This window comes from Pygoscelis adeliae, unplaced genomic scaffold (genome assembly GCF_000699105.1).
Source record: "Pygoscelis adeliae isolate BGI_AS28 unplaced genomic scaffold, ASM69910v1 Scaffold316, whole genome shotgun sequence".
NCBI classification, from domain to species: domain Eukaryota; kingdom Metazoa; phylum Chordata; class Aves; order Sphenisciformes; family Spheniscidae; genus Pygoscelis; species Pygoscelis adeliae.
In genome coordinates, this window is record NW_008824905.1 from 301995 (window position 1) to 329280 (window position 27286).

Genomic DNA, 27286 nt, shown 5'->3' on the forward strand with positions numbered 1-27286 from the left:
CTGCGTCCAGCTCTGGAGCCCTCAGCATAAGACAGACACGGACCTGTTGGAGCGGGTCCAGAGGAGGGCCACAGAAATTATGAAGGGGATGGAACACCTCTCCTATGAAGAAAGGCTGAGAGAGTTGGGGTTGTTCAGCCTAAAGAAGAAAAGGCTTCGTGGAGACCTTACTGCAGCCTATCAGTACTTAAAGGGGGCTTATAGAAAAAGATGGGGACAAACTATTTAGCAGGGCCTGTTGCGACAGGACAAGGGGGAACGGCTTTAAAGTAAACGAGGGTAGATTCAGACTAGATTTAAGGAAGAATTTTTTTTTACACTGAGGGTGGTGAAGCACTGGCCCAGGTTGCCCAGAGAGGTGGTGGATGCCCCATCCCTGGAAACATTCCAGGTCAGGTCGGACGGGGCTCTGAGCAACCTGATCTAGGTGAAGATGTCCCTGCCCGCGGCAGGGGGGTTGGACTAGATGACCTTTAGAGGTCCCTTCCAACCCAAACCGTTCTATGATTCTATGAATTGAGACCTCATTCCCAATTGCATGTGCGCACGCACATACTAAGAACTGGGACTAAGTAGTACAAAAACATTCACTCAAACGCACATTGAAATACCCGACCCTTCCAAAAAGGCATGCATGAGCATTTGGCTATGTGGCAGATAACCTAAAATCGTAGATTCTCAAGACGTTATATGCAGTTTAAACATATAACAAATGTCCTAATTCAAAGTTGAAGTTATATTTAAATACAATTGAGGTGCATTGCACCGATTCTTCCTAAGTAACTAAAAACCGTAATTATCCCATCTCTTCAATTGAGTAGCTGGTATTGTTACGCATCCCAGCAGCTCCACTGTCATCTTCACTATCGATGCGTGATGGATGTAGTTTTATCTACTTTTTCATGCAGCCAGCTTGTTTTTTTTATCCACTGACAGCTTCCAATCTGTATGTCTAGGCTTCAATTCTAACACCAGATTTTCCAAAAAGAATCTCTGTAGCTCCCGTAAGTTTCAGCAATCTCTAATGAGGCTTTGCCTGAACATCAGGCTACTCATTAGGTGCCTAATTTGAAAAGTGTTGTTCCAAGTATTTTAAACAACCACCACCCGTTATTCTTAACCATTACCATATCCTCTATTCACTCTGCACCATTACTGTACTCCAATAACTCTTGCGCTATACGCAGGACCAGCTCCACACCTCTGCACCTCCGGTCTAAAACGTTCTTGGAGACCTGCCTTTCCTCCGGCACGTGCCCCTCACCCTAACATGCTTTAGAAAGCACGCTTGTCAAAATAGACAGCGCTTTTAAAATGAAAGTTCATCAGCTTAACCAAGAACACCTCAGCACATTTTCATCGAGTGACATGATTTTTTTAATACTATGTCCTAACAGTTAATCTTTATTCAGCTAAGTAGTCAAAACGAGTATTTCAGCGACTACTTTAACATGGAAAGGGGATTAAGTGCGACTGAAGCGGGTGTAAAGGAAAGCAACACTAACAACTCACATTTCCTACGGTATTTAAAACCTGCTTCGTTCTTTTATTTTACTACTTAAGGCCTTAAAGCACTGATGTCACTGGGTAAAGAATTCTCCAAAACGATTAAGAAGAATTTGTTAAGGCCAAACTTGTTTTTCGCTGGCAAAGCAGCCTTTTTTGAGTAGACTTTTTTTACAAGTCCTAAGATTATAATTTTTTTTCCAAACAGAAGTAAAAGCTTCCGATAGGTAGACTATTCAAGGCCAACTAGAGCAGCTCTCATTCAAAAGACAAGCCTACAGGTTCCTTACAACATTATAGGCTCGATGTGGTGCTATTGTTGCTCAAAGCCTATTCTGAGCGTTCCAAGTCAGTTCTCAGCTAGTCCAAAGTACTAACCAGCATCGTCAAGATGTTGTTCCTGAACTACAAAGAGGCCGAAATAGAACTGTTAGACCCTAGCGCATCCCCCCCCAAACTATGAAGAGTTAAAAATGCCACTTCCGACATACCAACCTGACAAACAGGCACCAGTTAGCTGAACAAAGGGAAAGGCAACCCTGCAAATTGAAAAGTTAAAACTAGTTTTCTGAACTCCTAAAGACAGGGATCAGTAGGCTAGTGGTACTTGCTGTAGAGCTAGCGGGAGTACACAAACACACACACACACACAAAGAAGTGGACATACCCTCAACTGGTCAAGCAAATATTATACCTGCTCATAACAATATAAACCCACCTGCCATGATGTCATCCAGCGTGTCATTGAGCGTCTGAGCAGGGCTGGCTACCATTAACCCTTGCTGTGTTTCTGTCAGTATTCCTTGCCCCAGCCCTGCTAGTTGTGCTTGGCCCAATACTGGCTGTCCAACTATAACACCTTGCAGTTCTGTAAGATTTGCGATGGACCCTGGAGGTAAGGAACCTGCTGCCAGAGGCAAAGCTTGTGGCATCGCCAGAGGCTGAATTGGTGCAAAACCCGTCTGCGCAGCAGCTTGCTGAGGATCATCTTTAAGCAAGATGGGGTCCACTTGCTGTAATCGTGCATAGTCTCCCTCTGAGAGTTGTTCTCCTACCCCAACAGGAGTCAGTAGTCCCAGATGCTGGCAAGACTGTTGCTGCTGCTGCTGCTGGAGCTGAATTCTTTGCGCTTTTACCTCTAGATATTGCTTTTTTAGCTGCTGCTGAGTTTTCAGCTGTAACTCTCGCTCCACTTTCTGCAGTTCCTCCAAAATCTTTTGTTTCTTCTGAATTTGTTCCTCTCTCGTTTTGTTCAGCTCCTCAATCTTCTCTTTGGTGAGCTGGTCAGCGTGTGCCAATTCCAGGGACTGCAGCTGAGCGTTCTTCTCTATGGCTTCTTTTATCCTCTGCTCCAGCTCTGTCAACTTGCCCTGAGCCTCTTCTACAATGCTCTCTGGAGACTGATTGGTGATGTAACCCTGTACATCCTGGTTGTTTGCTGGCAAATGACTGCTGGACTTTTGTTTAGAAGCAGCTGTGTGAAAAAGAAACCCCCTCAGAACCAATGGAAGTGCATATGAATGGCATCCTCATTATAGAGCTACTGTTGGGATGCTAAATGGCCGGTTATGCACCAAGACACAGCACCCACAGAAGGTCAGCGTGTACTGTAAGGCCCTCAAAGAAAACCGTTATCTCTCGCTATCAATTTTAATACAGCAGTCGGATTGCAATTTAACAGTACAGATTACTGCGCATACATTCCAAATAACCCTGCGCTACGTTGACATATTTACTCCAACAATTGTTATACTTTTGCCAAATGAAGCGATTGTCTCAAGAGCCGCTGTTATCAAGTGGTGCTACAGGATAAATGGAAACAAAAAGAAAGAATATGCTGTCTCTTTACTTGATGTTTTGCGTCTGGTATCGTGTTAAGACATAAATGTATGGTTACAGCCCTGAAAGCACAGCAAAAGTGATGCAAAAACATCTCGAGGGACAGGTGACTTGTTCTAGGCCACCGGTTTTGTGAATAACTCGGTACATTTTAGGAAGCACTACACTTGCTAGGACTACTGAATCCTTTCACTACAGGTATCCAGCTTTGCTCAGTTGACAAACAGCGCTAGAACCCAGGATAGTCATTTATATTTAACATGATCTAACAGGGTATGTTTAGCCACTAGATTTTATCCATAGCAGACATGATTTTGCCTGTGTCAAAACTCAGCTCTCTGCCCAGGCAAGGCAAATATTTCAGCCTTCCTGTAAGAATGAGCGATGGACTAATCCAATTCATCTTTTATGAAGAAGTCCACAGTAACACAGCTGACATGGTCTGCCGTACCGGTTGGAGAAGGAACAATCGATTAATTTTGAAGGGCGAAAGGCAAATCAAAACTCAGGATTTGAGTCAGTGGAGGTGCCCAGTTTCTTCCAGTCATCCTCGCTGTATTTCCAGAACAATACAAGTGTACACACAGTATTAATTTTATGACATGCACGCCTGTATTTGCACTATCGCTGATCCTTGATAAAAATTGTTTTGGGAGAGAATTCTTAAGTACAGAAAGCGTTAAGTGTCAAAATGGCGATATCAAAATAGATGCAAATTTAGTCCTAGGAGGACAAGAGCCACATCAAACTAAATATTTTATAGCACAAGAAATTCCGCCTTCAATCAAATTAGTCAAACCCACTCCGAAACTACTATCCTAAGTAGACACAAGTTAAAGTCAACTACGATATGGAGATTAACATTGTTTTTACAACTTCCATTATCAAATTTATATAGGCTTCTGGGCGACATTTTGCATTAGTCCAGTATGTCAGACTAATATATATTTTAACGTATTTACTTAGGCAGATTTCTTGACGCTTTATGATTACAGGGTTAGATGACTGATACTTCGTATTTGGCGGATAAGCAAATCCTTAAAAAAAAAAAAATTGCCGTTTCCTTGACTGAATCCATAAACACTCTTCATAGGAACTACTCTGCTAGAAGCGCAACCCTCTATCTTCTACCTAGGAAGGATATTTAGAAAATAAGCTCCAGAACTAAGACTGACCTTTATTTCTGATGGGAAGGGTTGTGGCGACATTAGCAGGGGGTTTGTCAGGCTCCTGGGGTGGGACGACCATGGGCAGCGCCTGCACTGGTACACGAGGAGCCTAAAACGTTGGATACTAACAGATTACTTTTCTCATACTCTAATCTAGTTATAATTCAATAGAAGGTAAACAAAACCTGTTAGAAAAGCAGACTTTAATGGTGACTAATAACATTTAATACGTTTTTTTAATATGCTGAGTTCAATAGTTAACAATTTGAGATCATCTGACTTCTATATACTTTGCATTTTTAACCTAACAAGTTACTTGCCAGACAATACGCCTCTCAGCATGGTACAGTGCTATACTACGGCAAAGCAACTACAAGCCACAATGGGCTACAAACGTAATCTGAAGAGCCTCATTAAATCAGACCTTTTCACTTGTTGCTTTTTTTTTCTCGCCATTTTTTCCAATAATATTTATAAAGCAGCAAGAAAAACAATGAAAGCACTACACAGTGATGCCAAAGAGTCTTCACCTTTTTCACGACAGCTCAAAGTAATTTTCAGCGTGTTCACCTACAGTTCAGTAGTTCACGAAATGACATAACCGACTCTTCTCTCATCTTTGAACTCCTGAGTAAGCTGCACGAAGAAATGCAAAAAAGCCCGACAAATCCACAGGTAACCAGCCCTTAAATCTTACCCTATTTAAATCATGGGATGGTGGGGTCAGCTGAGTAGCATCAGGTGGAGGAGCAGAAAGCAAGTTGTTTGGGTAATCTAGAAGGTAACAAACCACACTGGTATGACCACCTTTCGCTGCCTCTATTAACATAGTTGATCCATCCTAAAGAGGGAAAAATCACAGTATTAGTAAACAGCATCATCAAAACATGACAACACTGAAGCATTTTGGGAAACATGACACAGTAGCTATTAAGACTGCTTTAATAAATATTCATTCAATTTGCAGTAAGTCCGTATCTGAACTGAAGGACTCTATTAAGTATTTCCAAAAAAACCTAGTACTGCCTAAAATTTTTCTTCCTCTTCCACAATTGTGACCTTACAACTGGAGCGCAACTTTTACATTCACGGTAATCAATAGCCCTCCACTCCTCCTAAGGCCACCTTCTATCAATATGTTCATGACCATAATGCCTGTTTGTGGAAATACCAGCTCTTGCATCTTACTTCTGTTTACTCATGACATCCTGTGTCAGCTGCAGAGAGGACAAAAGGAGCAAATTCGTTTGGGTAGCGTTAGTTTTAAGATTAACGAAAGACTACCTCAGAGGCAAATAAGGTAATCAAGTGACAAACCTTCAATCTGTGAGTAGGATCGGCACCATGAGCTAGCAGTAACTCCACAACTGCCAAATGACCTCCAGCACAAGCCAGCGACAATACCGTATGATCGTTGTTAGCTGTGGTCCTATTCACATTTGCTCCTTCAAAAATAGAAGGGGGAAAAATATTTCAAAATACTTGAACCGGTTCTCCTCTACCTAAAGCGACAGGAAGTTAACTTTTTTCTTAAGTAGGAGAACGTAGTTCTCCATGGCTGCAGTCTTACAACCGATAAATCAAATCAGTCAATTATTACCATCATCAGAAGACCATTTAAACACATCACATGTCACAAAAAGAAAAGCAACCCTACCTGGACCAGCGCTCCAAACTCACTGTTCCAATGGCTACATGGTAAATATGGAACGTCACACGGCAGGTGAACCTATTGCTTTTCAATTTGCCAGCCATTGGGCCAGGGCTATGCCTCTTTTTAAAAAACAAAACCAACCACAAATCCAACACTAAGATCCAGCGCATGGATCCATGCATCTTAGCACCAGCAAGCAGATGATGAATTGCATCTCTGCTTCTTTCCTCTACAATCTACACAGGGCAAATTACAGCACACTGTAAGCTTTAAGCCAGTCCTGCTCCATACAAAGAAGGTATGAGAAAAATCCATCAGTATCAGCTCAAGAGAGAGAAAACAGCAGTTCCGAGCTCTGTATCAAATCTATGCATTCAACTGTGATTTAAGCCTGGAGCTGATAGTTCTGACAACACCAAGCAAGTTACAGTCAAAACTTTGAGACTAACAGGCACTTCAAGTTCAACTTCTGAAAAGACACGAGCTCAAAAGCTGCACCACGAGCATGGAGACACCCAGTAACCACCGCTACTGTTGCTGCTTTTACTAGGAATTAGAGACTGGAGTTTAAGTATTTTTAGAAGTAGTTCCCACTTATCTCACCAGAAACCAGAGGTGATCATTACGTGCCTCGTTGGAGAATCAACTACCTACTCGAGTTAAAATATTTTGAACAAGTCCAAGGAAGTTACACTAGCACCGACATGTTCTTAACTTCGAGTATTTCTAACAGCAGGAAAACCAAAACCTTTTCGCGCTCTTACCTTTGCTAATCAAGAACTGAACAGTGCAAACATGACCTGCCCTTGCAGCTTTCATGAGAGGAGTTCTTCCACCTTCTGATTCGTGCTCCTAGAGTAGATAAAGAAAGGCTTAAAAATCCAAACTCAGAAGTAGCACATGTGAAAGGATGCAATTCAGCCTTTTGTACTTTTGAATGGAAAGACACGGAAGATCCCTTTTTAGTGTTCCACGAACTGCAGACGTAAAAATTTATGTAACATTTGAACTCAGTGTGTCTTGCAGACAGATGAAGCTATCTACCTACCTTTGTACAGGTCTGAGCCTCCTGAACAAAAAGCGCTCAAGCACACGGTGGGGATTTTAGTTAAACCAAATGAGCTGTGTCATGCTTAACTTCACTTTTTGTTAACGTACAGGTGTACAAGCCTACCGAAAAGTAAAAATCAGTTTACCTCCGTTATCTTAATTCCATTACAGTACACCAAATAGATCACATCGGAACAGAACTATCAACTGTTTGCCGCGTAAGGACTAGAACCAATTTGCAGGTACAAGTACTAACCCATAGTCAGCTCAACAATTCGAAGCCGAATACCATTCAGGACTGCACATGACAGAAGAACAAAATCCCCCATTTTTCTGTACAAGCAACCTTGAATGGCTTGGAAATGCTTTAGACATCCATCACCAAAGTACTGTAACTGACCTAAGCACTTTCAGGTAATTAAACAGCCTAAAATCCATTAGAAAAGCATCACCAATTCTCACTTAGTTCGAAGAAAAAGGTTAAAAGATAATTTTAATAGAAGTGTAACAATTAACTGCAAACTTGTTAAGTTTTCAGCAACGAACACGGGACGCCAAAAAAATAGACATTTATAATTTTATTTCCTAATTAGTTTTTTTTAAGAAGGTAATGACTTACCAGATCTGCGCCTGCCTGAAGTAAGACATCTGCTACATCAGTATGGCCATTTTCGCAGGCATATGTCAGTGCTGTGTCACCTGTTGCTGTTGTTGCATGCACATTAGCCCCTGAAGCAGCAGTAACGAGCATGTAAGCTTTATGAAGTTCATGACAGAAAATATGCAAGTCTCTTCATAATCTTTACCAGATCAGATAGCAAATTTTTAACTTCCCCCTTCCAAGCCAACATCTATGAAACTGACAACTTAATCATACTCTAGAGGAATTAAAACAAACAAACAAACAAACTAGATTTTCAGTTCCAAGCAAGTTTACATCAACTTAATCTTCAAAAGCTAAATTAGGGTCCAACTAGTAAATTACTCAAGGTTCCACAAACCTTTGCAGTCAACTTCAAGAAGCTCCTAATGAAAGTGTAATGAATATGGAAAAAGATATTTTTCTCTTAAGGTTACATTAGATAGATCTCTACAAAACTGTTACCAAAATTACTCCATACCTGCAGCTAATAAATATTTAACCAGCTCCAAATGACCCTCTTGAGCAGCCTCCATCAAAGGTGTGGAACAACCAAGTTCTATGTCAGCTCCCGCTTTAATAAGAAAATCAGCAACCTCCAGAAAACCTCCACAGCAAGCCAGAGTCAATGCCGTTTCTTGCGTCTCCTCTGTTTGTGCATTGATGTTTGCTCCTTAAAACAAAACACCAAAACCACACATACATCAGAAAACACTAGTTACTGAAACCACTATCAGCAGACAAAGCCATTTCCTGATGCACAAGCCATCTTCTTACTACGTATCTCATTTCTAGCACTGCAGAAATTTTCTTCTAATGAAAGATTTCAACTTTATTTAACTACTTTGGAAACCCCTCCGAGGACCTTAAAGCACTTCTCTCTCTACAGCTTTTCAGCAATAACACAATCTCTAGATAGGCCAAGGCCATTATGCAGAATGCAAGTTACCCACATTAACTGTTCGCTATTCGATGTCTGTCTGAAAAAAGCAAACCTGTTCTGAAGAACAATTCAGAATGACCACTTACGAAGTAAACGAGTGGAGCAAAGGATATTTTGGAAAAAAAAAAAAAACAACAAAACAACCAACCCACAAACAAAACACCCCACCAACCGCTCAAGAAGGTGGCGGGGGGGAGTTCAGAAGTCATTGAAGAAGGAAACAAAAAATTACAGTAACTTAGCTTTTATTGCCCCCCCCCCAAAACACATGCAGATGCCCATAGAATTACAGTCCATGGAAGGCACCGCAACAGTTACCTTGACCAAGTAACAGTGCCACCATCTCTTCATGGCCTTCTCTAGCTGCTTCCATTAGTGGTGTGTATCCTTCATCGTTTACCTCTTCCAAGTTAGCTCCACGTTCAATTAACAAAGCTGCCAGTTCGACATGCCCGCCACAGGCTGCCAAAGTCAATGGAGACTCAAAAGAGTCAGCAGGCATGTTCACCTGAGCTCCGCTGTCGAGAAGCAATCTTGCCACTTCCACATGGCCGTCCTAGGAATTAAAAAAACCAAGATCAAAAGACCGTCAAAATAGTAAAATTGCTGCTCTTCTCCGAAGCTTTAAGTAGTCACCCACTCAAATTCCCTCGGAAGACACAGAAAGCAAGAAGTGAGTCACGAAGTCCAAAAATATAATTTAACTTGCTTAAGTTTTCCTAAATGTTTTTCTTAAGTATTTGGATAAAGGCTAAAGATGTACTCTTTAACAGGCACCTGAAAAAACTTCAAACATATTTTACTGAATATGTTCAAAACTAAAATATTGCAAACCACATATCAAACGTGCCTGCCCATGGTGTAAGTAACAAGCCAGTCAACTTCTTCATACCAGACTCAAGTTCAAGTGTTTGGGATCAGCTTCATAAGATGTGGGGGGGGGGGGGGGGAACCACAAACCAAAACCCAAAGAGTTTAGAGGGAGCTCTTCATTAAAGACTAGACACAGAACCGCACATGTGAAATTATCTAAGGAACACAAGTTCTAAGAAATAAGTTAACACTCAAATTATTTCTTCTTGCGTTCTGCCAACAGGTTTCCTACTAACACCACAAGCAGTCTAATAAATAAAGCAGTATTAAGAGCATTTCAGTCCAAAAAAAATTTCTTCTCTTGGACGTAAGAACAGGTTTTGATATTCTTCCCAAAGACTACAAAACCTTTACACTGCAAACTAGTCGCTCAATGCCAATGCTCCCCACTTTGTCAGAGAGGGATTTTTGTTTTAAATTCAACATGCAGTTGCATTATTTGTTCAATACAGTGTATTTTAGTTATAAAAACAACGCATGTCAGGAATACAGTTCATCCTCATGTCCATGCAGACCGTTAGTGTCTCGGAGTATTTACATTACAGATACCCCGCTTCTGGGGACGGAGGTGGAAGAGAGGACCGGGTTTAAATTCAACAATTCTCCTTCCTTCCTTTCTTAAAAAGAAGTCGTGCACAAGACAATGCTTACCTCTTGGCTCCTGCAAAACTATTTCACTGCTCAATTCAATAGCAGAGTCAGGACTTTATTTCTCCCTCCACGAGAAAAGCCAAAACAAGACCATTTGTCAGAGGTTCCTCATACATCACAGGAGCCACCTAAACTACAGCCTTCCCTTGGCAGGGTTTTCCAGATACCATTATCGCCCTGTCAAACTCGTTTTACCAAAACATAGCTCCTAAGTTTGCTTTCTTCCTTTAGAAACAAAGAAAATATTTGAGCATAGGATCTTCGTCATGTTTTTAGCATGCCATAAATCCAGGAACTACTTGAAGTGGCTTTTCAGCTATATGTTTACACTGGAGGCCTGACAGTGACATATCCAATTGCCATTCAGTTCTGCTTTTGTTTAGACAGAAGCAGAGACTGGCTTGGTCACTGCGGTCCAACAACAGCACAAACTCTCCAAGCTGGTTTTCTCCACGAGGAAATTGCCATCATTCAAACGTGAAGAAACCATAATGGGAAAAGGTCTGACACACAAAACACAGGAGGGCTGCACAGAAAAAACAGCAGCTTACCAGGAACACAAGGCTATCCCAAGGTTGTCAATGAACCAGGTAAGTACACCTTGATCTCAGATTAACTAATAAGAGGCAGCAAATCGCAGCCATTGCCATCCTTGCCAAGCTAGAAATCACAACCCCAAAAAGCTCTTTTCCAGACAAAATACAAAACTGCATGTGACGTTTTTACACTTCATTTTCTTAAGTGTTATATACCTTCTTCTGATATCCAGGGAGCAAAACACGATTTTCTCTCGGAAAAATATCTAGGACATTAACTAGGACATATTCACCTTTTACATGAAACGACAATACTATTTTAGGGAAAACCTCCAAGACTCCATAAAGAACCTTTCCTCAGGGAAATGCAGAGACGGCGCCTCAACCACCAAGGCTCTGGCAGGACACCTCACTAATCATCCCTGATTCGCGACAAGTATGGCGAACAGCAGTATAAAGCTATGCTTCAAAGCTTCTTTTATGGGCCAAGCAGCCTTGAGAATAACTGCTGGTGTTGAACCACACAAGGAAATTCTATCCATGTTTTAACAAACCTTGCAACGGGGTGGTGCCGTTCAGCTCTTCTACAACAGCTAGAAAAAGCCTCGTAACTGCTATTAGATCACAAAAAGTCGCCTGACCAATCTGCACAAGCACACCGGGCATATTTTCAAGACCAACCCCTGTGGGCAGTCGGTACGTGGCCCTCAGCGTGGAAGATTAGGTTACTTCCGGCAGAGGAAGCGGCAACTAGACAAACCTGCTTTTTGCTCCCACAAGGCAAGTCACATTGCCCAACAACTCATTTGCATTACACCATCGTTAACTGCCCTCTATAAAAAAAGCTCTCGGTCAGAAGTCTTCCCAAATGCCTTGTAGGACAAGGTTTAAACAGTCTCACTGGCTTGTATGTAAGTGTTATGCCACATATAAACAGTTCTGTAACACATATTCAAGTTCAACGCTATTCTAGAGAAGGTAGTTGTCTTCTGCTACTAAAGAGCGACAACCGTTTCTGCAGAAAAAACATGCTGAAATGAGAAGCCCCTGCACTGCTTCATTTCAGACGGCAACCTTTCTAAGTCTGCTATAGAAAGCGGCTCCCTCTCTTAAGCAGAGCTGAAGGTACCGAGACACTCAACTATCTGTCAATTCTGAGGAGCGGCGTGGAAACGCCTACTTAGGAACAGTTTCCTGCAGAAATAAGAGAAACAGATTTTCTCCTATTGCTCAGTAAATCTTAATAAAAAAAAAAGGGGTCCCAACGTTTCTGCAAGTCCGATGGACTTTTGCTAATCTATTGGTGGAGGGAGAAGCCGGGGTGGAAGAGAGTGGCAAGGAAAAGAAGTATGGCTCCACGGCTCCATGAAATAGCAGCTTTCTCTGCAAACTTCTGATCTGTGAAGAAACCGTCCTGATGAGAAGGCTACTGCAACACCAAACAAGGTATTTTATCCTCACCTTCCAGGGAACTCGCTGCAAGGACAACGCCCATGATATTAATATGGCTAATCTATTAAGATTTCTGAGTGAGAGAAACAATAGCTGAAGTCCTGTTTATCTACGTGCCTTTCTTTCTAATGACTCCTTGAGAAATATAATGGTTTCTGTTAATGATTGCCCTATCTGAAGCCATTAACTTCCTTCAACAGACATAACTGGCTGATTTTAGAACCATTACAGTTGTTCCAGGGAAGGGAAGACTAAATAAGTATTTGTGGCATTCCTCCATAACCACAGATTCACAACGTGACACTACACAAGGCTCATGACATGAAAAACCCAACCCATCAGAAATCTATTTAAAGAGGAGGATAAAAAGGAAACCTAAGAGACAAGTTTTCAGTTTTATATTTAAGTTACATATTCAGATGAAGGATTTGCAATATGTTGGCATAAAGCATAAACAAACTACTGACCTACCCAAGCATGCTGCAGCTATGCACCCTAAAAAGTAGAGGAAACCTCTGCAGTAAGCGTTGCACAACAGCCTACCGCAATTCAAGGTCGCTAAGAAAACTGGGGGGAATCTAAAAATGAAGCCTAATTCTGTACCATTTTGTTTCACTTTCATTTCTCCAGCAGAAAAAGTTTCAAAACACTCTCAATTCTACGAACACAAACTGACACTTGCTGGATTTTTCATCCTATTAGCTTACCCCTGCCAACCCTTGGTACGGTGCAGAGTTAATAAACTCATGGCAGCGTATTCACTTCTCTGAGAAGGGGTACACCAAAGTCTAAACAATTCCTGGAGGAGAAATGAGGGGAATAAATGGGCAGATTTACTCCATCATCTAAAGAACTCTCCAAAGGAAAAGACCAAAGCAACTGAATTCTGTTACCTCAGGTAGTATGTAGGAAATAGATTTCAAATAGCATACGTGCTTTAAAGAAGGTGCAAATATATGAGACTTACATAGGTGTTCAAGCCTAACAGTACTTCAAACAGAAAAACTATCTAAAGACACGATTTCGCAAGTTTTCTTCACCACGAAAGCCTGGAAGAATCTTAAGTCTGGTATCTGTTATACCATTCCAGCATTAAAACGTACCCATACATAATTTTTTCAAGGGAAAGCTTCACGTGTATTTGTGTTCTATGGCAAAAAACTATTACTCAAAAATTAGAGTTGTTCTCAGCATCTTACTAAATTTTATAAAAAGGTAATCTATTCTACACTGTCATTTTACAATTGCCTCAGATGGGCAAAGCAGCAACATGAAAGTACTCCTATTAGTCGTAAGTTAACAATTTCCCCTTCCGTTTCCTAGTTGCTTCCCAAACAGCTTCTGATCCTGTGTTTTCAAGGAGCACACGGGGCTACGTGAACCATACTGAAGCAAGCTGCAGACGCGCACCTAAACATAAGCACCTACATGGGAAGAGAACTTAGCTTAGAAACTCCTTAAATGTGACATAGGTATGTTAAATGCCTCCAACAGCCAGGTGATGACCATATTCACTGCCTACGTTTAGCACATTAGAATTGTTAAAAGCATTTCGACACCCACTGAGAATGTTCCACTTCAAGTTATTTAACTTGGAGATTCCCGTATAAAGGATTTTCCCATTGGAAACTGAAAGTTTCTCACCCAGAAGCCTGCAAAACTACACAAAGCAAAAAAAAAGGTTCTGTTCAAATAATTGACTGTTATTTACTTTTGGCTATCTCCCAAAGTCATTCATTTCTCTGAAGTAAGGTCACAAAAACATCCCATTCAAACCAGGCCTCCATGATTATCAGAAGGGCAAAAAGCAAAGAGCAAGTGACATGTAACACGAGGAGAAATGTAGCCTACATAAGCTGCTCTGGGACAATGAGCACAGCCTTACTCACTGACTTCTGCCACTTCACAAAAAACACAAAGTGCAGCTAGACATACAGAAACCTACTTATTCAAAGGATGGATTAATAGAGCTCTCCTGCTAATGCTCACGTGATGCAAGCTTTAGCTGATGTCTCCTAAGAATTCAACTACTTGTCAGCCACGCGAGGAACGAGTTCAATTTTGCTGTTTTAGGAAGTACTATTTTTCAACCCGGTACTTCCCCCCCCTCCAATTTCTTCTGCAAAAGGGCACAGGAGAACCGTAACATCACATAGTTAGGTTCTGTACCAAAAGGAGACCAAAAGGAATCACTTTGTTCATCATCAGGAGATGAAGAGACAGTACGTACGCCTCACTGCTCAAGCCAGACATCTCTTACCATGCAAGCCTCCATGAGAGCAGTATGCATTTCATCTGTCTTGTGTTCCTGGTCTGCACCAGCTTCCAGCAGAAATCTCACCATTTCTAGATGGCCTGCATGGAGAAAATATTTAACAGATAAAAACTACTTCACAAAATGCCTTTCACAAGTCATAGAAGGGTCTAACATACATAATGAAGGTAATAGGCCATGTTACAACAAAAAAAAGACATCCCATGAAACACTCTTGAAAGGCATATTCATATCTGTGTGTTCCATGTGCACAGATGCTTAACAGCTTAGTTAATATAAATACAATCCAATTCACTTTGTTTCTAAAATTATGCCTGCGCTACAGGCGTTCCTTGAAGTGACATTAGAGCTGCATAGTGCAGCAGTCCATAAGCTTTACCAGGGTGACTTATTATATACAAAAACATTTGGATTTCTTTTATCTACAGAATGTTGGTTTTTTGTTGGGGGTCAGGTTTTCCCCTTGACTCGCTTGACATTAAGGACTTAGGGTTACTGTTTTTATAAATGGCATTGTAACCCGTCCCTGAGCTCACACTGACCCTCAGACCGTATAACATACAAAGCAGATAGACCTTCAAACTTCCAAGCATACTCTTAGGAATTCAACCATCTATAGGAATCCTCCCAAGGTAAGGACACCTATTTTAAAAGTATTTGCCCTCAACCGCTCCATTAATTCATGGCTATAGTTCACCAAGTCCTTTACGTGTGCCAAGTCCAGTCAGCTTCGCTACACCGTCCTGACCAACACCATACGCAAGCATATAAAACCAAGTCAAAGAAAAACAAAAATATTGCCATTTCATAACTCAACATGACCACAGCTAAACCTTAAAACTAGGAACTACACCTAGCAACACCATGAATAGCACAGATGCTGCCCAGGATGAGGCTACACTGCTTTTTCACCTTCCCCCTTTATTTGGGAGAAGTTAGTGACCTTCTTGGTCCCAAATATCCCATGTCATTCTACTACAGGAAGCAAGCAACCTGAGAAAGTTAGGAGCTTATTTTTATGCCCTAAACACGAGATCTGGAGCAACACAGAAATGCACAAAAGACAGACAAATCATATATGACAAGGTGAAAAAAATGAAAGCCTGAATATCTTCACTTCTGTCCCATATATCATAGTGAACAACTGACTAAGCACAGACTTTAGTTTTTCGTCTCTGCTTTCCAACCTCACTTCAGGATTCGGAGCCCAAGCACATTTTCTGAGGGAGGGAATGTTTTAGGGTCCCACCCCCCTCTTTCATAACAGAGCCTTTGCTCTGACACCACAAAAGAAAATTACCATGGCTTACGAGGGCGTTCAGCAACAGTGAACCAAGAACTTATCAAGGGAGATAAAAGAAACATAAATGAAAGACTATCTTCTACTGAGGTGCCACAGAACTACCTCTGCTACCAGCATCAATTACTCTATGATGCCCAGAGCCGCTCTAATAGCTCTAATAAAACATGTCCTAAGTGACTATAATAGCAACTGCTCAGCTGCGTGAACACATTTGGCCTCTTAATTAAACATCTTCATCCCTTGTTTGGGTGATGCAAGATAGCTGCCTAATACTCTAAGGGAGGCAAGAAAGGCCTGTTGCCTAAGCACTGACACCTAAAAGGCAAGGTCCTAGATTTTGCATGTTTTCCAAGTGCCAAGTCCTTTAAAATCAAACGATTTCTGTATCTAAGCAGAGGTATCTTGTATAATATAGCTACCATTCAGAAAGTTTACCATACTTACTCTATGATAAAGCGTATTAGTTCCTCGTCTCCTAGTTCGTTTAATAGAGAATCTTTCAAAGCATCGTAACGACTCAGACATAAGGTTTATATCTTGATCCTTACACTCTCCACACTGATAGTCATTTTACATATGGTGCATACGTGTTATGTGGCATCACAGCCAGGATAAAAGCATGAGAAAGCATCTACTCATAGCCTTCAAATTCATTTTGTCCTGGGCAGCAAGGCTGAATAAATACATGTTTGAGAAGACTTTTCACACCTGTCTCACTTTTCCACACTTGTTACACCTTTGTAACAGGTATGGTATTTGGTACTGTACCTTTGTAGCAAGCCAGCGTAAGCGCACTCTCCTTGAATTCATTGGAATGCGTATTTATGCCTGCTCCATTTTCTAGCAGCACTCTGGCCACTTCCACATGGCCGGCACTTCCCGCTTCCATCAGAGGAGTGTGACCATTCTCATTATGGTCCTCAATACTAGCGCCCGATTCCAGCAGTACTTTCACAACATCTACATAGCCTCCAGCACAGGCATATGTAAGGGCTGTGTTGCCTAAAGCCAGGAGAAAAAAAGGTGTCAAAACAGAATTCGATCGCATTTCTACACCGGGAACTTCAACTTATGCTCCATTTCATCATTTTTACCTGGCTACCTTACAGAACAGGGGTTTTTTTTTCAGGCTACAGATGAAGAACTACGGGGGGGGGAAGCAAATAACAGCTCTGTGCTGACAGACCGAAGATTTCCATGTGCCTGGTGACTGTACTGATGCACTTCTGTTCCCATTTCTCTCCCAGCTAATCCCAGCTTCTGTCACAAAACCCCATCCCTTTCCCTGTTAATCAGCAGGGACGTACTATGCTGTAAAAAGGAAAGCTCAAAACAAGGAGCAGAATGAACTGCTGCTTCTAAATCAAGTCTTTAACACCTCTAAAGGGCTAGTTCAAAAATGCCCAGTCTTTATAACAAGGTGGAAACACTACAAAAACATCTATCTGAACACAACAGTCAAAGAATCTGCCTTTATGAAAGTTACCTTGAAAAAAGTTTAAAGGTCAAAGCAGTATTACTATTCAGAATTACTTCACTGGGGGGAAGGGGGGGGAGGTGTCCTCTGCTATCCCAACTTTCATCATTCAGGGTCAGTACTCCATTTGTCAGGGACTGTTGACTACACACAAACTCTCCATTTCGAGGCCGCACAAAGCAAGAAAATTTCCCAATTTGGTCACTTCAACACAAATGCCTACCAAACTGCCATGGGTAAGGACGGGGCGGGGGCTGGGGGGAAGAGAGAAAAGAAACAGGGCCGTCTTCTCATATTTACTTTTTTCCCCTTGGTTTCCTAGACATGACACCAAATCATTTTCTGTGTACACAGAAACTTCTGAAACTGTGCTTAAAATACTAATGTGACAACAAATCCTACGTACGCAAATACCCTTCAGTTACTAACTGACCTTATCCCCCCTTTGTATGTCCACAACCAATATTTTACAGCTTCATTTAAAAAATGCAAAAGCTGAATAGTAAAACCACGAGGAAGCACTCTGCATTGCTTGGCTGAGAGCCGTTCTTCCCCAATTTTCAGTTTCCCACACACTGCAAATCTCAGCTTTTCAGTAGTTTTCAACAAGCTCTAACACACTTATTTACCTGTGGATGACTGTGCATTCACATCAGCACCGTGAGCTAGCAGCAACTTGACAATTTTGACATGTCCGCCATTAGCAGCAGCCATTAAAGGTGTTATGTCTCCTTTAATACCACGGTCCTCTACATTAGCATGCATTGCCAGAAGAACCTGTGAACAGAAGGGTGATCAGCAACACTGGCAAGTGACAAACCAGCATGTCAAGATGGCTGAAATGCTACACAAAGCCCCCACCTTCACCAACACACAATTTTGTGTCAGAAACACTTAGAGACGTAAGCACAAAGAATGCATTAGCAACATGCAGTTTATGTATAAGTCTCCATTTACCAGTTAACTGACATTTGCCACTACCTTAACACCGCCTTCCAGGTGCATAAGACTGGAATATATTAATTCAACACTTGTTTTTGTACAATACACACATACTAAAAACAGCTAGGAAACCGACCTGTGCAAGCTCATAATATCCTGCTGAGCAGGCTAAACAAAGGAGGCTTTCCCCTTCTTCTGTGTGCTCGTTCACACTTCGTCCTTCAATTAGCAACTTCCGCACAGCATTTACATCTCCTTCTGAACAAGCCTCTGCCAAGCTGCGGCTAATAAGATAGAAAGCATTTAAAAGTGAAAATGGACTATGCTTGAAATGCTCTCTGTAAGTGCAGAGTAAAAATCCAACATGCCATGAGGATGCAGTCAACAAAAAAGGAAACACAATCTATAGAAGTGCCAACTGCTAATTAAAGAGGTGCCATTTTTACACTTGAGGTTTTCCACATAACTTGTTTGAAAATCGAGTAATGTGCATACTCAACCACTCCTGTTACTAATTTTTAACAGAAATTTACAAGAGAAACATCTGCAGCACAACCGCTTAGGTTACCAAATTCTGCATTACGTACAACTGAAGGAAAAAACCAGTTGAGAGAAGACATGACCACGGACCTGATTTACTGTCTCAGCACTACACATGCAGTACGACCTTTTTTGGTAATCATTTAAGAATCTGGAAAATAAGTAATAACTTGCCCTTTTGAGAGGCTAATCATATAGCACTGCAAACAAATCACTGTTGGTTTATATTACTAATTACAACATAATATACAATCTCAGCCTAGTCCTGCTTTGTAGTTCCTGTTTGAAAACATGGGTTTTGTCCCACTCATTTTCTGAAGTAAGGTTCAAAGAAAAGGAGAACTGGTTAAATCACAGTAAGTACAACACCATGAGTATTCCTTTCCAAATCAGCAACCACTACTCAGAGCTGCATTCACATTCTCTTTTGCCCCAGGAGCAGAGGACACGGAAATCGCCTGGCCATCTTAACAACACGAACGTCTGTTCAGCACTGTAACTATTAATTTAACTACAACAAACCACCTGTACCACTCTTCTCCCGTAACAAAACTAATGACTTGCCCTCTCTTCTATGCTGAAAAACCCAAAATTTTGTTATGCAATCCAATGTTGCTGTCGTGGCCCTAAATCAAGCAAGCAGAGAAGTGTAAAATTCTACTGGTTTGGTAAACCGTAAGTCCGAGTATTTGTGGTTCTCGTGTCGCTCCACAAGTTCTTAACTTCTATCATTCCAATTCCATTTCAGTCAAAAAAGGGTCTACTGTAAACACATTTTCAATCCCTCCGATTCCATCTTCTGTCTACATTGCCTTCATTCCAAAACAGTTACTGCTTTGTGAGTATAAAAATCACGTCTGACATATTTCTCTATACTCTGCTCCTAATAATTGGATCGATAATAATAAATCCAAGACTACTGGCCTCACCCCACCCACTGCCCTTTCATCTCTTCTCCATTTAGGAAGTCCCATCAACACAGAACTGACTCAGAGAATGGAAAAATAGGGTAGTTGACAGCAAACTTTTGCAAGCCATATAACTCAACACAAATATGAGCAATTCCTAAAATACTCAAGATGTAAAAGCAGGTATTTGCGTAGCAAGGACTAACTTATACCTGTATGCTGTACCCAGGACTCCTATTTAATTTATGTCACCAGACATAATCCTAATATAGGGAGAATTATTTCTCAAATATGTCTGTGCACTGCATTTCCCACATTTATTTTTATTTCCCACATCCTCTGTCCCAGTAACAACTTTGGCAGCAGCCACCATTCATAAGAGAAGAGGTAGCTGGGGGCAGGAAGGGACACACACAGAATAGAAGCAGACCTAACCCCAACTATTCCGCTCTTCTTTATATGTCCTGATCAACACACCAAGAAATGTTTCTCGAGTTACTCAGTATACAAGGAACAAACTGCCTACTAGCACAGCAGCCCTTGGTGTTCCTACTAACACTCCGCTTCTGTTGTACTGAAGCTTAATGACAGCCTAGAAGGGAACCTTCTTCTTCTTTCCCTCGTAAACATCCCAGTAAGACAAAAAACCACAAAGCCAGAAAGTCCAGTTAAACAGCGACTCTCTGGCCGAGGCTCTGTCCAAGGTCCTACCCGACGCGACAAAGCTGCCGAGCGCCATGAAGGCTCCAGTCCCTCAAGACTGTTTTCCTTAATTAAAAAGGCACTCTGAAGTTCTCTAAAACAACAGATTGGGTTTGGTTTTTTTGGTCTCAAGGCTAGTTTCATGCTATCACTGAATGACCCATTTCAGGATTTGTTATTTTTTGGTACAGTTCTAAGGCCCATATTGCTTAAGAGCTTAGAAATTTTGTTTCTATAGTTGGTGAAGTTAAATTACTTGGAGCATGATTTCTGAATTCTAAACAGTACTAATTGCTTCACTCCCCATCGCAAGACCTGACAGTCCAGGAATATTTAACAGGAGAATCACAGGTGATAGCTTGGCACTAATTCCACTTGAGTTAAGAGTTTCACCATCACGTAATCAAAAGCGATACAACAAGAAAAACTGCTTCTAGAAGCAGCGCATTACTGAAAAAATCCAGCATAAAATTTGGCTTACTTGTCCGTCTGCCCTGCGTTTGCTGTGCTTTCTGCTCTCATCCGGGTAAGTGCAGCAGCAGCTTCATCCAACGCGCAACTGACCGAAGAAGTCAGTCTGCGAAGCACCTCTGGGTCTGCAAATGCTTTACCATCAGCTGTAGACAGCTTACCTATTCCTTCCATTCCAATTTACAACAAATTGGTACGCAGGCCAGAAAAGGAGAAAACAGAGAAGTTGAAATTGAGCCTGTGAGATCTGTTGGCAGAAACATTCCGAGCATAACGAACTACAGCTTCCAAAATGAAGGGATTAACTGTTTACAACACTAATTTGAAAGCTGCACTCAGATGTGATGCGCATGAACGAAACCCTCCGATCCACAGGAAGCATTATTTTTCAACTCTTGACAACTACTTCATTTAAGCAACTAGTAAAGCTTTTCATACAGTAATTGTTACAAAACAAAGCCTCGTTGAGCAATTTAGTTTTTGATATACGGCCGCAAGCCAAGGTCGGGTGTCAATTTTTACTCAGACTTTTAGAAATCCAACATTGGAGAAATCTGATTAGAAGCACGGCCTTCACACGAAACTCCGATTTTCCAAAATTTGAAATGCTTTAATGAACTTCTTTCTCTTCAGCGACTTGCACAACCTTACCGAGTTCACACCACCTTACATTCTGCGTTTCTATCATGCTCATATGGATTAGACTTATGCAAGCGGTTCCAGTATGGTTTCATATGTAAGGGCTTCAGGGTTAAACCTGTATGGGACGCGAATAGTTACCTGCAGCTTCAAGTAAAGCTTCTAATCTTGCCTGGGTTTCTGGATCTACTGTTCTCAGGTCAGCACCATCGGTAGTACTCGACAAAAGCAATTTAGAAGCTGTTTCCAACATAGGGTTTTCGAGATCATCCTGATCCAAGATAAACGATTCCACCTGAAAAATAAGAGATCTAGTTTAAGAATGATATAACTGACCAAAATATACTTAAAACACAAAAACCCCACAGCGGCAGTTATCACTTAAACATTTGCTTTTTAAGTCCTTTGTTAGCCAAACTATCCTCAGTTGACTCAAAAGGGTGTTATTTCATCAATGGCAGCAATGAGATTTTCCAAAATCACATACAAAGAATGCACGTATCATCTTATCCATTTGCTCTGTGGCTAGAAGCCACACGATGTACTAGAAAAGTTTCAGATTCACTTCACATCTCCACACTGCACTCTACAGTTTTCAAGTGCAACTCAGCAGAGGGAGGGAAAAGCGAAAGAACAGATATCACCCCAGAAGGCCTAAAGGTAGTAGCTGCCATGAGTTTCTATGCAAGCTGTCGGTTTGTTTTTTTTTCCCCTCCCCAAAGCGTGAAAGATACATATAACAAAGACAGAATTATCCTATTTCACACAACCCAGTCAACTTTCAAAGAAGTAACCTACCCTCAAATGGCATTAAACTCTACTAGCACACAAAACCAGAAAAACTAACAGGCATCGCTGTTTTAGTGTCAACTGTTTTCTTCTGACTTGCAGAAAAATTCTCTCAGCTATCTCGCTTCTTTCAAGTCTCATGTCCCCTAATCCAACATTTTAAAAAAAAAGAGACCAGCAACATGTTCCAGGTATAATGAACTCAAATGCAATATACAAAGGTTTCACAGAATCTTTCTCAGGAAAACATTTATTTAAAACATTACCTACAGAATATGCAACCCATTATATCTGCCTTTTTCAGAACACAGATCCCGAGAGGTTTAAGTTCTTCTAAAAAATCCTACTTCCCTGTACTCTCCATTTGTTTTCGTTGTGAAACACATGGAAATTAAGGGAGAGAGAATTATATTAGAGAGAAAAGCCCCTAGTACCCTTACGATCCATTTGTGTTTTACCGCCTGTTAAAGGAGGACTGCGTCAAGTAGTTTACAGACGACACTCCTCTAGGAGTTCCATGAACATACCCCTACGCCTATGAACTAGCCATCGAACCATTTATTAGATTATAAAGACAAAGTTTAAACACCCCCCTACAAAGCTCAACAGCCTCAGAAATCCACACCTTGAAAAATAAAAGCAATCAAAAAACCAATCCAAATCCAAAATCAAAATCAACCTAAACGCAAGTCTGCCAGACAAACAAACCACATGTGCCAGCCACCCCTACAACATAATGCAAAACTTAAAAACATCTTTGGATAAAAGCAACTGCTGTCTGTAGTACAGCAGTGATGTATTTGCACATGGAATACAGTTCATCGAAATAGAAATGTAGTTTGTTTTATTCTTAAGATGCACATGTATCTCCAAAGTTTAAAAGCAGTCTCATGAGCACCACAAGTTCAGATTCCTGCAGATAAATGCCCTAAGAAAGTAAGTGGGCAGATAAACCAGAGCAGTGACAAATTCATCTCAGCACTCCCGAAAGGTCTCATCCCTCCTCCAATCTATTCTCTTGTCACAAGTGAAAAGCTCACACAACTACTTTTCCTTCTGCCGTCTGCCTCCCGCTCAGAACTTACCAGGATACAGTACTAGCACATAGCTTGAACCTAAACACTTTGTTTGTTTAGAACGGAGGCTGAGAACTACTTTCAAAATGACTTCAATTTATCACTTCAACGATACCACTGAGAAACAAAAATCTCCTGTCGGACAGCTTTTGGCAACACACAAGTATACATCCCAAGGGCATCTCTGAAGCCTCCTTCCACTCATCTGAAGCCTCTTTGCCCTCCTTATTAAACCTGGGAACACCACAAGCTGAAGGGGATGACTTCCAGCTGCTGATGAAGGTGGCTCTGATGTCAACAACTGCCGACAACAGGACAGTCCTGCAGTATTGCACATCGCTCCTCAGCAATACTTTTTCCAGGTGATACTCACACCGGCTGCAGCTTTCCAGTTTGGCAAACTGGTGAAGGCAACTCCCAGTTTCCTCCCCAGTCATAACAACAGTTCACTCCTGCCTCGCCAGGGTCCTTCGCTAGTCGCTGCCAGCTCTGCTCATCTCATCTACAATGCCGTTTTTAGGCCGGCTTTGGTTCATCTGAGGACTTGCCAACTGTCTTTTTCCAGAGGACTAAGCCTGCTGCAGCAAGCAGCAAGAGAAAGGAACTACTCCGCTGCTCAGGAGCCAAGCGACAGATTTCACCACTGGAAAGGCAAACTACTGAGCAGTCAGAAGGTTTCTTGGCTCACCCAACTCATACAAAATCCCTACTACTTAAACTAACTGAAAAAAATCTCATCTGAGCGAGATAATTTAACAGGTGGTCACGGTTCTTCCTAACACTATGAAATATTTGCTAAGAAAAAAGTCAGAATAGGATAACTTCTCTCCCCCACTCATATCCTCTCCCCTCAAATTAGGTCTTTCACGCGGTTTAAGTTTCAAATGGAAAAATCTCGCTATTTTCCTTCCAGCTAAGAATATGAGCGTGGTATGATTAAAAAAACCCAACTATAACACAAGGAGAACGGGGAGAAAAAGCAATCCACCTACAAACAATACAGCGCCAAGACAACCACAAGTTACCAGGAGAAAACCTCTCTTGCAATCAAGTTTTGAAAATGTTTATATCTGTGCTGTCATTTAAATAATTTCAGAGCAACATCTCAAGAAATTAACTTATTAAGTAACAAATTTAGACTATTTTATGACATTAAATACAGCTGGCTTTCCTTTTCTAACGTAGAAGAGACACACGGTCAACCTGCGGCTTGCAGAACTTCTCATCAAGCCTCCAGTTACACTCTTCCGTATTCTCACAATTGCCTTTTAACTTAAGAGTTTCATTAGATCTACAGTCTTGTCTTTTCAGCCTGTTCAACATGACACAGAACGCCATACAGGGCGATAGTGATAGAAGCCACAGCACCTAACAGTGGTGAATAAAACTGTATTTTGGTATAAATGAAAAATTCCATTTTCGTTTCTCAGTAAATACTGCCTTCTCTACAGAAGCTACAAACTAAAGACAAAGCATTTCCATTTACCAGGCCAAGTAAACAGACATTTCCTTTAACCGTCTTCAGACGTATTTTATTTCCCTTAACTAAAAAAACGTGTAGACTAGTACACAAATGCTCCACCTTACATATCAGAAAATTTAATCTGCGTTCTCAGTCAGTATTTCTCTGATCTAACAATACTCTGACATAATCCAATTGTTCGGACAGTCCCCAACAGAAGGCCTTTTACAAGATTTCTCTTCCTCTCTCATCCTGCAATTAAAATCTCATGTTCTGTACTTGCTCAAGTTTACTTTGCCCGTAATCATTTCTAGTGTATTTGATGCTTCTACAATCAAAAAAAGATGCTAGGAGAACAAAACTGCCAAGTTCTGACTACTCTCAAACAGAACAGACTACAGTTTTGATGCATTGAATACAACTGTAAAAAGAAATTAAAAAATGGCTTAGTAAAGCACGGTGTTAACAGGTATATAAATGTCACCCTCAAGGAAATTTCATGTTACAAGTACCTTAGCATATGTTCCGAGTCCTATTTTTCTAGGCAAAAAGGTCATTCTAAATTTTCCAAGCTTTGTAAACTAGACTAAACTTAAATTTGCAACATTACGTGCTTTTATCACCTCTCATTATAAAGACCAGTTCTTCCCTACTTAGCAAAGCTTTGCAACAACATCAAATTGGGTTCTGCACACTCGTCCTCTCCCTCAGCGACCTCTTCTGTCCTCTTCCCCATGCACGCTCCCAGGCTCCCACAAGGCACGCCGTTGTGCGCATGCACTCACACAGACCTACGCATTTTGTTTTCTCCATTTTCTGAAGTACAAACTCTAAACCCCACCTGTTCTTTCCTCCTCCCACCTCGGGGTGATCTGTTTGCTCCTTTTCTTTTCCCTATCAGGTAGGAAACATAACATCAAGGGACGTCCTCTTCACCAGACCAGAATCAGAAGGTGTAACTTTTTACAAAAACCATTCTATGGGCGGGGCTGTATCTTTTCTTTCGTGAAGAACAGTACCTGTGCATTTTTAGTACCGTTTTGCCATCTGGTACATGGACACACAGACATCTCAACCAGGTAAGAGCCGATACACCAGGACTTATGTCCATACACCCTGAAAACAGCCCTGCAAGATGTCAATGATTTTATGTTTTGACTGCCCAATACCCGATACTGAACATACAGTTTAATAAATGCCAGGTTAGAGCACAAAAAAGTGCAACTGAGTTACTTTGATCTAACTGGCATGGCTCTTGCCACTGTGTAATGCTAGATCAACTAGAGACATAATTCAGTTCTTGACACTAACTCGAACTTCATCAGTCTCTCACCATCAAGCCGTATGCATATAAAACTGCCATCAGCATAGATCCCACCACGGACACACTGGTGTAGACATACCCACATATCCCCATACCAGTGTCTTCCAAGTCCATACAAATGCCTCCACACGGTCTCACACAGGTGTAAACTAAGGTCAAACAATAAACTTCCTCCCATAGTTTCTGCTCAGAAAAAAAGAAAAAAAAAATGAACACATGCAAAAAATCCCATGCATTAAGGATTGGAAGGGAAGCAGTCAGTCACCTATTGATTTCAATTTTACTACTTACAAGGCTAAACACAGAATACGGTCTTCCTAATTTTATGTCAAGCCAGGGAGGGAGGGAGGGAGGAAGGGAGACAAGATACATTCCACCTGTCTCTTCACGTCTTCTACACTTTGAGATAGAAACAACTCTCTTCACGTCTTCTACACTTTGAGATAGAAATCCAGTCCTCAACACCAAATAACTGCTCTAGGACCACATCATCAACTGAGGTATGCAGCTAGTCAAGTCACCTGTATTGGTATACAATACCTAAATTAACATTACAAGCCTAAAATGACAGCAACTCTAGTCTTACTCTCAGCGGAAGTACCCGCCACATATTGGCAATTTAGTATGAAAACTCTTCATACACATTAAAACACAAAATACCAGGACTACACATCTGACCACAACATGATTCAACTCTGATGATATTGCACAGCTTCACTGATTAGTTTTAATCTTGTTTGATGCCGCGCAAAGAAAGAACCCAACAGCCAAGCTAAGCTTTTTTGTTACGCTCGTGACTTTGGTACCTTTAAAGTGTCACTAGGTTCAGCGTCTGAACTCCTTCGTTTCATGCATATCGAACACGTTGTAATATTTACACTTCACATCAATACAGTCGCCCACAAAGCATTACCAGAGCGCTTAAGATTAGCCAAACTTTATCAATATTAGAGAACAATAAAAGCAACTATTTAAACTTTAATTTATGAACAACGGCAGAAAACAGTTCATTTCCAGCATCTACCACCTACTAAAGCCCTTACTGCAGTATGACAAAAACCCATT

At 41.2% G+C, this 27286-nt stretch overlaps 1 protein-coding gene across 1 annotated transcript in view; it reads right to left on the reverse strand.

Annotated features, from left to right (window-relative positions):
- Nucleotides 1-26831, reverse strand: part of ANKRD17 (ankyrin repeat domain 17) — a 55703-nt gene extending 28872 nt beyond the window's left edge. The window contains exons 1-16 of the mRNA XM_009324895.1: nucleotides 26808-26831; nucleotides 26231-26404; nucleotides 21712-21865; nucleotides 20942-21098; nucleotides 18447-18594; nucleotides 17998-18145; nucleotides 16660-16893; nucleotides 14574-14668; nucleotides 9120-9357; nucleotides 8340-8531; nucleotides 7838-7947; nucleotides 6933-7020; nucleotides 5832-5959; nucleotides 5212-5355; nucleotides 4521-4623; nucleotides 2225-2980 (exon numbers count right to left, since the gene is read on the reverse strand). Coding sequence (XP_009323170.1) covers nucleotides 2225-2980; nucleotides 4521-4623; nucleotides 5212-5355; nucleotides 5832-5959; nucleotides 6933-7020; nucleotides 7838-7947; nucleotides 8340-8531; nucleotides 9120-9357; nucleotides 14574-14668; nucleotides 16660-16893; nucleotides 17998-18145; nucleotides 18447-18594; nucleotides 20942-21098; nucleotides 21712-21865; nucleotides 26231-26404; nucleotides 26808-26831 — 2893 coding nt within the window. The remainder of the gene's footprint in view (nucleotides 1-2224; nucleotides 2981-4520; nucleotides 4624-5211; nucleotides 5356-5831; nucleotides 5960-6932; nucleotides 7021-7837; nucleotides 7948-8339; nucleotides 8532-9119; nucleotides 9358-14573; nucleotides 14669-16659; nucleotides 16894-17997; nucleotides 18146-18446; nucleotides 18595-20941; nucleotides 21099-21711; nucleotides 21866-26230; nucleotides 26405-26807) is intronic.
- Nucleotides 26832-27286: the final 455 nt, after the last annotated feature.